This window comes from Megachile rotundata, chromosome 12 (assembly GCF_050947335.1).
Source record: "Megachile rotundata isolate GNS110a chromosome 12, iyMegRotu1, whole genome shotgun sequence".
Classification (NCBI taxonomy): domain Eukaryota; kingdom Metazoa; phylum Arthropoda; class Insecta; order Hymenoptera; family Megachilidae; genus Megachile; species Megachile rotundata.
The window spans coordinates 2,257,414-2,269,518 of record NC_134994.1 but is presented as its reverse complement, the minus strand read 5'-3'; the positions used below and the strand labels follow the sequence as shown (position 1 = coordinate 2,269,518).

Below are 12,105 nucleotides of genomic sequence, written 5' to 3'. Positions count from 1 at the left end.
AATTACTTAAAAAATTCTCTTATTTATGTTTTTAATTTAAGATTGTACAGTATACCTACACTATCCCAAGCTTTGTATTTGCGTAAATCTTATAAGATAAAACTTCCCCTAAGGTTTTCAACTAGGTTTAGGTCAAGAGATCGGGCAGGTGGCTGCATTAACTGGTTATTTTTAGTTTGGAACCATTCTTTTGTGAATGTTCAATTATTGACGAATACGTTATCTTGTTGAAATATCCGCTCTTCAAACTTTGATTGTTCCATGGATTGGACTAAATCGTTCTCATATATTTTTACGTACTTTTCGAAATTAATTTTCATTGATATCCAACATATTGGTATCTTTCTGAAATTCACATCATTATTCTACTGTTAGAATTTCGACTCATAGCGACATTCTAATTTTTAGTAAAATCGTGCCAATAGAACATGAAACTACCTATCCCAAAGGTAGTCCTGTTATTTTCTGCAAACAGTGATCTTTATTTATGTTACATACATGCAAAGTGGTTCCGAGATGCAACGTTTCATTTTCATCCACACAAAACGTTCATTATTTCATAAAACTTGTTGCATTTGTTATCGTAACAAGTGTTACGTGCGGGAAGCGCGCGTATAAAGCCTCGAAGATTTGTTTGCCCTAACAATATTAATTGTTAACAGGACTTAATGTTTTGTGGATCCGGAGATACGCTAGTCCCATACGGGCCCTTTCACAAGATCGCAATGTTAAAGGAATTGACGGAGGCAATTAAAGAAATGTAATTCAAAATAATTAAAATATTCAAAGATTATATTTTGTATAATAAAATATAGAATAGTTAGAATGGTAGCGTATGTAATATAATGTGAATCACAATGAACTGAACAGAAATATTGTAAATATCCGAGACGCGCAATTCGTTGATTCGAAGGAGAAACAATTACTCAAATACGAAATAATTTTATAATCCAGTGAGGGAAATCCCAAAGTTAAATAATTAACTACTGATTTACTTGCTGAAAAGTTCATAAAATAGCTGGAAGAATAAAGGAACCAACTCACCAAAATGTCTGTACTTGTATGAATTTAGAATTAATCAACCTCTTGCAAAACGTGAAATGCCAACTACGCCTGGTTCCTGGGAAGAACACACACACATGAAAACGCTCCACCAATGATAATTTTGAACTGACCAATTGTGAAATTCAATTAAACTATAAAATAAAATTATACTTTAAAAATTAAAAAGAATAGAATTGAATATAATTAAATAGAAAAATAAAATAATTAATTGAATTGAAAATTTAATGTGAGTATATAACGCGAAAGTTTTACGTGAAGATAGAGTCTTTGTCTGAATTTTGCACTTTAACAAATTCAAGAACAAACTCGTCTCTAAGCCACTTCACGGACCCTCGACACGCACCTCGTGATTATACACCGAAGAGTGTCGCAACTTGCACCTTTCGGAGAAGACCAGAGTGGGCCTAGTCCGAAATTGTTTATGTTGCATTGATATGCGCCTAACGAATTAGGCTGCGAGGCTAATGCGTAAGAGACCGTGATTCGTTAATTAGGCGGTGATGGTGGGTGCATGTGTTCCTCCCTTGTCCAGCTCTTATCTTTCTCTCTTTCTATATAGTTCTTTCCTTTACTCTTGAGCTATGGATTGTTAATTAGCTATTGAATAATTTTACATGCATAACCAATACAATATAAAATGTTAATCTGTATACATTATAAAAATTTAGAATGAAACATTATCTATTTCGTTTTACAATTATTAAAGTTAAATCGCGCTCGGTACTGTAACTATTGTGGAACTGATTGACGTGTGCGTATTCATAATAACGGTATAAAGAAATACTATGGGTAATTTATATAATTTTGTAGTGTTGCAAAGACTATTTCTATTACAATTTTATATTGCGTCGTGGGCCCTTGAGGACCATTCTAGAACGCTTGGCGTTATCGGACCACACGAGTGCGACTTCCGTTTATATTCGGCGGTTCGGAGAAATGAAATGATCTAAGATTTTAGCCGTGAGACCACGTTGATTTCAAGGAAGGAATGTGTTATATTAACAATCATAGTTTAGTCGCCAAAAGATAGTCTATCTAATAAACATTGAAAGACCGTTACTGCGTTCGATCAGGGTGTTCCCAGAATGCAATACGCATTATCGATACACATCCGGTCGGTCAGAACTACAAAGGAAATTTTGAAAAAGATTCCTGTTCGGAATGTAACACAAGTAACATTTTTATTTATTGCAACTCGAAAAATTAACTTATACTAGTGAAATATGCCAACTCTACATAGAGTATTTAAGTATTTACTCTACATAGAGTATTTAAACCTCGAGCACAGCAGACCATGTTCAAGAAGATGAATATTTTTGTTACGTCATCGGCATCCGGAAAACTTACAAAAGAAAATTTTAAAACCTGGTTAACAGAAGATCATCAAGACCACCGCATTTTGAAAGTCCCGTAGAATTTTTCTATGCATCACATAATGAACCACTATGCCACATATGCAGTAACGTAGCAATTATTTCATGTGCATGGCGTCGAAAACCGTTTCAATCATTTCTTCGAGCAATACCACCATTGCCGTGATTATGTTCCCTAACTTTTTCAAACTATTCGTTACCTAATAAAATTACATATAGAATACCTATGTATTTTAACAATAACTGTTATTTATAACGCAAATATAATTGTTTCTCGTTTATGCTTATAAATAACGTTGACTGATACTGTAATATTGTCCGACTTGATCCGGTTTAGCATCGTGCGGAGCGTCGGCGGGCGCGAGGGCATAATGTTTATAATAAAAATCTGAGGAATTGTAGGAGGCAATATCGTATATATAATAATGTAGGCCTATTTCACTAAGTAAGAGAAACAATAGTGACTTGACAGGAAAGTTCAAACAACCCAGAAAATCGAAGGAAAATTACAATATTTTCGATTTCGACTTTCGACAAAATTGTAATTATTATAACATGTATTATTGTTATTATATGTATATATGGAAGATGTTTATAGATGTAAACATAGTATTAATAACTTTAATAATCTGTAAACATAATTATTAACAGTGCAAGCAAAATTTTTAATCACAGATGGATCCCGACAAATTTATCGTACGACGCCCCTGGCGCACAGCGTCACGTGGGCAGTCTAGCGTCGTGCGTGGGGGCACGGTAGGCGTCTACTCCGAAATCGTCCTGAAAAGTGCAACTAAATCCGAGCACTGCTTTAAGGGGTCGTTTCACCCCTTAAACCCGCGTCTCAGCCGACAAAAATAAGGTGTCCCTTATTTTTGCCCGCTTAACAAACGTACGAAGTTTCATAAAAATCGGAGGGGGGCACTTGCGTGCCTTTCCTTGTTAGTATATGAATTTCTCATTACTCGTATACTTCCTCATCAGATAAGATTCTGTTTATCAGTGAAGTACAAATACAAGTATTCGTAAAGAATCAAAACATCTTACACGTAGTTGCTTCATTATAACTGTATAAAGTAATACTTAATATAGTATAGAAAATAATTGATAGTTAAGATAAATGTTCTTATGGTCAAATGGTTAAGGAAACAGTTAAAATTATTACAATTTCTTTATATTTAAAATATGTAAAATTATAACTAAATACATTTATCTTAATTGATAAAATATCTACTTTTAGATAAAATAATAAGAATCTAAATTTGTAAAAGAACTAGCATTACATTAGTTAAAATCTAAGAAGATTTTTGTAATCAAATAATTAAACAATATTCATATCCTAGTCATAAATTATTACCCTCCCAAATATTAAATACGTATTAATTGAATTATTTTTATCGTTTAATAAAAAAATCGAGATTGTAATATTTCTGGAATGAAAGTATTTTATTTATAGGAAATTCATTTAATCAATTTTATTGGATTTTTATTTCTTAAATTAATTTTAGCACATGACACTTTTCACTGGCAATGCATAAACAAAATTTTTAAAGTTTTTAACTTGTAATAAATTTTAAAAGTTTTTACTGCTGTACAAACATCTTTCTGTGTGAAATTTTTCTTCTTTTTTTCTTCCATTTTTAACTATTTTAGCATTTTCAATACCTTATTCGACTAGACTCTTTGAAAAAAAACTGCATGTACTCTTTGTGATATCACTGTTACTTCATTTTTGTTTTGCTTCTTACAGTAGAGTTATATGAAGATAAATAAATTATATATGTATATGTTCAGCACTCTATTGCTTAATTGCATTGATAACAATTAATATTTCTATGAATAATACAATAGCGCTTTCATGAAAAAATTTTCCATCTCATGAAAACTTAATCACTCTCTCATGTATTTGAATTTTGATATAGCAAGCCTTCATGGGTATCATGCTGCGAATTAATATGAACTAAATCTAACATTTGGATATAACATTGTTAATAGTGAACCATCGCGATCTTTCCTTGGTTGAAATACAGTGTGTACAGACTTTTGCTATATTTACCACACTTTATGTTATTGATTGAGCGAGTGCACCACACAGATTTCCGCTATAGCGGACAATGTCCATGGAGACCATCGCAACATCAAAAGCCGTTGCCGTTTTTTCTTTCTAATCGACAAATTCGCAAATTCTTCGTTGGATGTTGAGATAATGTGTGCACGTATAGACGTGTTTGGTTAGTAGCCCGAATTGATGATGGCAAGGCTTTGACAATTAAGCGGTAGAAGCACTTCCGTTTATGTGGCCAATTGCACAATTTTTTCTGCTCCTGCAACCTCGTTCAGGGCCATATACCGAGACTCGACTATACACTCGAGTGCAACATGGGTTTTCTTCGGTTATGGAGGTCAACTCTCATATTCCCAAATTCCGAGATTTCCAAATTTCCATATTTCTAAATTTTTGCATATAAAAATTCTCAAATTTTAAACTTTCTAAACGCTCAAACTTTCATATTGTCAAGTCCTTAGATTATAAAACCTTCATATTATCAAATCAGCATACTATCAAATGTCCAATTTTCCAGAGCTCCATATTATAAAATTCTTTCTAAATCCGTTCATTCCTAAATTTCAACATTTCCAAGTTCGTACTTTTCGAATTTCCCACATTCCTAAATTTCACATTTTCAAGTCCACACATTTCCAATCCCTCACATTCCACAAATCCCAATATTTCAAAATTCTCAACTTATCATATTTCCAAATCCGAAAATTTCCAACTCACTACATTTTTGAAATCTCAAATTTTCAAATTAATACATCCCCAAATTCGAAAATTCCCAAATTATCACATTCAAATACATATCCAAATTCCCGAATCCCAAATTACCAAATTCTCACATCCCGATATTCCAGCTTGCAAAAATTTTGAATTCGAAGAAGTAAATATTTCTAAACGTTTATCCGAAGGAATCCAGATATTGTCTAGAAAATGAGTATACAGAGAATGAAATATCAGCGTTTCTGAATATGTACCACCTCTATCAATAAGCTTTCAATCAAATGCAGTATTGTGAAGTTTCACAAAAATGCTATAGTAGCATTAAATTGCTCTGTTATGAACTAAATACTTATTTGATAGAAAACAGTAAGGAAACAAACCGTTGCTTGGACAAGAACTATTCAACCAGCCATAATACCAGAAAAAAGTATTTGGCAATGTTTTGGAAAAAGCTGAGCTATAATCTATATAGTATTTTAATTATGGGTCATTCCACGCCAAATCGATCACTTTTGGAAGTCACCATCTCCGATTTTATTCTAATCGAAATATCTTGTAGTCCACGTAAAATTCGGAGTTGTTTAAGTCATCATTTGGCCGGTTTCGAATTCGTTAATGAATGGCAAGCCTTCAAAGTTTGCAATTTTTGCCCATTTTGGCGAAAATAGGGTCGTATACGAAGTCTTGTCGTACTGTTTTGAGACCGGCGGTATAAAAAAAACCGATCATAATAGCGGAGCACACGACTCACCTACCTGAAACCGGGATACCCCACGTCCTATTCCAGCTTGTAGAGGCATCAATTTTTGAGGCTCCATCGTTCTGAAGGGCTCATTTTAAAGGGGAAGCTTCAAAGAATATAACCATATTTTTTATAAATTTTAACCCTTTACGCCCCTCATTGAGAAAAACGCAAAAAAAGAATTTGTTTAAATTTTCCGACATTTTATAACAAATTGACAAAGTTAAAAAAAATATTTTAAAATAATCCAAGCCTTCGATTAGAACAAAATCGGAGATGGTGACTTCCAAAAGTGATCGATTTGGCGTGGAATGTCCCTTATTTAATATTTTGTATCTTTTTCGCGTACAAATATAATCATTTTAAAATTTTATACAGCCACGTTATCCATATACAGGGTGTTCGGCTACTGGTGGGCATAATTTTAGGGGGTGGTAGCTGGAGTGATTCTGAACAACTTTTTCCTTTACCAAAATGCTGGTTAAAGCTTAGTTTTTAAATTATTAATGAAAAACACTGACCAATGAGAGCGCGTATAGACCGGTCGCGCGACAGCGTGAGCGACAGCTTCGAATATGACGGCTGATCGTCGTCGTGAACAAATGTATCGATACTGTCGGTATAACGTCGATATAACGTCGGTATAAAATCGGTATAATAGAAAGCTGTTAGATGAAAGTTACATTGAATAATGAATAAAAAAATCTGGATTATTGTTGAATTGTCATTCATTCATGAATAAGAAATAACAAAATTAGTCTCTACTCACGTAATCAAAATAAATCGAATTTATTCAATACGTTTATTCGTTATTCCAAAGAAATAATAGATAAAATATGGAGAATTATTTTCGTTAGATATTGTAATGATGAAAAAGAACAAATTCTCTTTTTTAAAAAATTGAATAACTTTTCTATTCAACAAATAAAAATGTGAATTGAATAATTAACAAATTTAAATGTAGCTCACCCATTAAACCGCAAATAATCACAATAAAAATGCGTCTCTGTCACCAGTACGATCCACCGGTCCTTACTGTTAGTATAAATCAATCACCATGCAGAAACTGTCAAAAAACTCTCAAGAAACTTCATTGTCACCTATCACTTTCATCTTTCATTATTAGTTCGCATTATAACTTTTCTCTCTCATTTTTCTCTAATTTGCACTAATTTTCACTGTGAGTCCGACACGTAAATAGGACGAATGAAAACACGTGAACGAATATTCATAAATAATTTAAACTATACTATCTTGAAAGCAAGAAAATGGAATTTTCTATTAAAAACAACGATACATTTTATTTCGACACGTTTCTTTCGACAATAAACGATGACTGTCGATCGACGCCGGAGTCGTTCAACAGATCATCGTTGCATGGCAACCGTTCGCGACGTATGCCTCGCGATCGAGAACAAAATCGCGTTCTGTAGCCAGTCTAACAATGTCTTCTAATAAAATATAATATAATTTCGATTCCTCAATTCGGATATCTTATAGTGAGAATAGTGTATCGTTAAACATACATATCTATGAATAATCGTTCACGCGTTTTCATTCGGTCCGTTTACCGATCGTGCTTATGTTGTGCAATTGTTAGAAAAAGACAGTGAAATAAATTGAGAGTTCATTGACCCTGCCAGGATATCAGCTGTTGATGCTCTGATCGGTTGGTTCTACCCGGTGACACAAATATTTTTTATCGAAGTTAGTTTTTCCATGAATCAATGAGTAAGTGTTATTTAAGTTACTTCTGTATTTTTAAAATTAAACGTACGCAGCAATAGATTTATTTCACTTCAATGAGGTACTGCATTAGATATTCTATTCCAGTTCGATCTCATTTCATAGACACGGTACTTATTCGTTTGCTTCATTAGAATAGATGACAAAATTAATTTTCGTGAATTTATTCTTTTTCTTTTTTGAAGGCATAAAATAAATACAATATACTTCGTCTGGTTGTTGTAAACAACAACTAATTGATTTATTTCTTATTCACGAATTACGAAGAATTTAATATTATTCTTAACTTATTAATTCATTACTCGATTTAACTTTTACCCAATAGCTTCCTGTTATACCGACGTTATACCGACAGTATCGATACATTTGTTCACGACGACGATCAGCCATCATATTCGAAGCTGTCGCTCACGCTGTCGCGCGACCGGTCTATACGCGCTGTCATTGGTCAGTGTTTTTCATTAATAATTCAAAAACTAAGCTTTAATCAGCATTTTGGTAAAGGAAAAAGTTGTTCAGAATCACTCCAGCTACCACCCCCTAAAATTATGCCCACCAGTAGCCGAACACCCTGTATAGGTGACGCTTGATTTTCATATGAATCTGTCATAAATGTTATTAAAAACTTATTTACTTACCCGATTGGAAATACTCGTATTAACTATTTAGACCTATGAATATTAACACTAGAACTACCGATGTTAAGTGCTCGATTATCGAAGAATGAAAAATAAAATGAAAAGGGAAATAAATAAATACTAAAGCATCAAGTAACTTATAAAACTAGTTTTTACCTCAACAAAATATGACAGACGTTTCCATAAAATCACGACAATAAAATTTTATAATATAAAATGAGAAATCTGAAACCAGTCATTTTGACTGGTTGGTAGTTTTAGTGTTAAATATAACGAAATATTGTGAACATACTTGATACGATTTGACAAAAATAGAACAGTAGCTAATCAAATTTTCAATTACTTCGGTATGCCAACAAACATGTTACACTGATTTTACGAAATCTTCATACTATTGTATTATATTGCTAAAATTCTTTTCTTGGATAATTTAATTATTTCGCAGAGATTATTTTCATTTATTGGCTATATATATTATATTTTTCAGTAATAGTCATCGATTTTTTATAGAATTTAAATCTAATCGATTAATTGATAATTTCATTAATGCCTCCTAAAGTTTATATTATCATGTTGAAAATAAAAACCATTTGTTATTCTAATTTCTAAAATTAGATTAGAAATTCTAATTAATTTCTAATCAATTTTGTATCTCGATATTCAAAAATATTTTAAGATACAGGTATACATTATAAAATCGACATTTCTGTAAAATAGGCATAATTTTCTGTTGCAACTGCCTATTATCCCTCCTGTTGTTAGACGAAAATGCTTAAAGCTTCAACGTTTTACTTTTCAATTTCACGTTTATGTAACTAAATTAACTTCGACTGTAATTTCAAATTTCTGCAACCTTATTTTTTAAAATTTTCATCTTTCAGAAGTTTATTTTTCCTCAGCTTCAAATCATCAAAAAACTGTTGTAGTACCATTTTGTATATCTTCAATCTATTCGATGGGTTGCTGGAAAATTGGTTTCACAAGAATTCATTAATTCATTTTTAAGACACCTTTTTATTCTTTATGTATCTAGTAGGACATGCTGTTGGAAAACGAGGTTCGTCATCTGATAGCGAAAATTCTTGTTTCTCATCGTTACTGTTGCGTGCGATGTTGCGATTACGTCGCGATTCACCGCGAAGAATAAATTTTTAAACACTTCCAGGATCATAAATCCTGAATTCACGATGCTACATGACACGTTATTCTTCAGAATTAACTGATAAATAACTACCTCAAAAAGACAGCACAGTTGATTTTAACTGTAATTGTTATCGTACGTTGGACAACTACTGTGAGGACGAAAAAGATATTGAACGATATAAAAAAACACAGAATGACCATTAAATGAAGTCTCGTTGGCGATTGAATGACGACTGAATGTTGAGCGACGATTGAATGTCGCGATCGGATATTTACGAAAACGTCGAAAGTTCCTAAAGGAATGTGGTTTGGTGGCGTTAATTTCTCTATTAGAATGCTCTTTGCTGATCGTGACCACCCTGTCCTGCATCCTTAACCGTTTCTTGACGGTGGGATAAAACGGAGGCGTAGGTGAGGATCTACAAGATCAGCAAACCAGGATTTTTTCCTCTGGGTGTGAAGGTCCGATAGATAAAAAATATCCTTACGTTCGAACGTTGAAATTTTCCTTTAGAAATACCGAATTCATAACTGGAATTTGTGATAGAGAACAAGGAGGAAGTTAAAATTCTAAAAACATTGGGTAAAAAGAGGTAAATATCGGCAATGCGGGACATACATACATATATGTGTCCTCAAAAATAGTCGTCTGTCACGGCGCTATCATAAAGTCATAATGAAATTCTCACATACTGTATTCCAGCGAATGAGATACTTATCATTATTATCCTCAACAGATAATAAATCGAAATTCTGATTTTTATGACTGCAATTATTTGGTCACGGTTAATCATCTCCTATATGTGGCTGATAAATTTAATCATAATAAAACTGTTATGAGTTAATTGGCTAATTCTGCTATATAGGTATTTCATGCATTAGACAAAAATCTTTTATTACGAAATTTGCACTAGTATTATAAATCTTTATAAACCACTGGTCACTTTCACACTTAGTGGCACTCGAGTGTTTGGACTTGTAATTTAGAAAGCTTGTAAATTGTGAACATTATAAATTCACACGCGCAACAGAGGACAAGGACTTATTGTTTAGCTAGGAATAATTTGTTGGCTTAGGAAAAACATCGTTTTAAAAACTAAATGGTTTTAGTGGGCCATAAATTTTGCCATCTGCACTCAATCAGGATGGGTCATGGAGTGCTCGACTTCAGGGTTAAATGTTTTGAAACTGTCCAGCCGCGTCACTTGTACTGTACCTGAGGCTTACCAGGACTTTGAAGGCGTGGATTTTCTAACGAATCGCGGAAAAGATGACCGCCCTTTTGCTGAACAGGAACATAAGAAATCACCCAATCACCCCCATCGACAGTCCTCCAATAAGTTAATAAAAGGACTGTTTTTCGGAAGATAGGGCAGAATATTTCAGAATTTTTTAAGAACTTTGGTAATCATATCACGAACTTGCAACTCAGTATTGTATACAGGCGTACTCCTGTAAATCTCGAACAATTGATATTTGCTAATTCATTTTAGACTTAGTTGTAGTTTACGCTATTTGTTTTAGTTTAAATTAAAGTATTTCTACACAGTGCACGTTGATATTTATTTAAAATTTCCTGGTGCACAAACACGAGACAATACTGCATAGTTATGGGATTGTACATCGTTTACTGTGAACAGTCGCGTGAAACTTCCTACCGAGTGACATCGCGTGTGAAAGTTATTGTATTTCTACCTCTACTGTATTTAGGATCAATTATTTAAAAAGTTAGGAAGAAATTAAGTCAAAGATTATGATCCCTTAAAAGCGATGCTATAGCTTGCATAAATATTCATTGCATAAGTGAAATGAAATCCGGTTTAAATACTGTTACAATTAAAATTCGCGCGCGCCTGTCGCGCAAATTCGGAAACCGAGAGGCCCGGCGGGAGCCTTCCGCGAACAGTCGTGACGCAGCCACCGACAAATCGAGACGCGTGTTATCCGTACATCTATACCTGATTAATTATAATTACCATTGTATTATTCTCAATAAACTATATATATATATATATATAAAAGAAAAGTGTAACAGAATCAGAAGTGGGATTACTAGAAACTCCCGTGTTTTAAACTAAAAGGTGAAAAGAGTGATAAAGTCGTTGTTGCAAAAACGTGGTCCCGTGAACGCGATAGTGTCGGCGAAGGAAGGCTGTGTTTGATGGAGATTGCGACTCGTGTGTCGATAGAGCACAAGTGCGGCAATTAGTTGCGAGAGGAGTGACTAATTGCAAAAGTGAATAGAAATTGTCGGTTACATTTCGCCATTGTACGTATGAATACCAGGAGCAAAGCAACGGAAGATACGGTTTTCGAACAGCTAGAAGAAAAGCGAAACAGAAAGGAAAGACAAAGAGAGAAGGAACCAGAAGGTCAGGACGGTGAAGAAAATAAACAAGCGTCTGAGAGCGAGGATACGAGCGGTTTCAGCGAGAGAGACAGCACGTTTGAGGACGAAACAATAAATACAAGTAACGAAAGTCACATTACCGCTGTGAGTATTATACATAGAACTATCAATATGAATATTGACGATGAAGCGCGTAAATTGAAAGGTATACACGAACTTTTACCTACCTTTGATCCCGTAAATTCCACGATAGATATAGACGCATGGAT

The 12,105-nt window shown here is 33.6% G+C and overlaps 1 protein-coding gene and 1 long non-coding RNA gene across 8 annotated transcripts in view; one reads left to right on the top strand and one right to left on the bottom strand.

Annotated features, from left to right (window-relative positions):
• Window positions 1–12,105, top strand: part of Sk2 (Sphingosine kinase 2) — a 295,374-nt gene that overhangs the window by 224,871 nt on the left and 58,398 nt on the right. The window contains exon 1 of one of the 7 annotated variants that reach the window (XM_076538004.1): window positions 10,974–11,980. The exons of 4 other annotated variants lie outside the window; for them this stretch is intronic. In XM_076538004.1, the coding sequence (XP_076394119.1) occupies window positions 11,762–11,980 (219 nt within the window). In that variant the 5' untranslated portion in view covers window positions 10,974–11,761. Of the gene's footprint in view, window positions 1–10,973; window positions 11,981–12,105 lie in introns of those variants that run through there. 2 more of the 7 variants (XM_076538002.1, XM_076538000.1) reach the window with 2 other exon arrangements.
• Window positions 1,045–1,923, bottom strand: LOC143265493 (uncharacterized). The gene is made up of 2 exons (XR_013040107.1): window positions 1,318–1,923; window positions 1,045–1,120 (listed from the first exon to the last, which is right to left on the bottom strand). It is a non-coding gene; the product is annotated as an uncharacterized LOC143265493 (long non-coding RNA).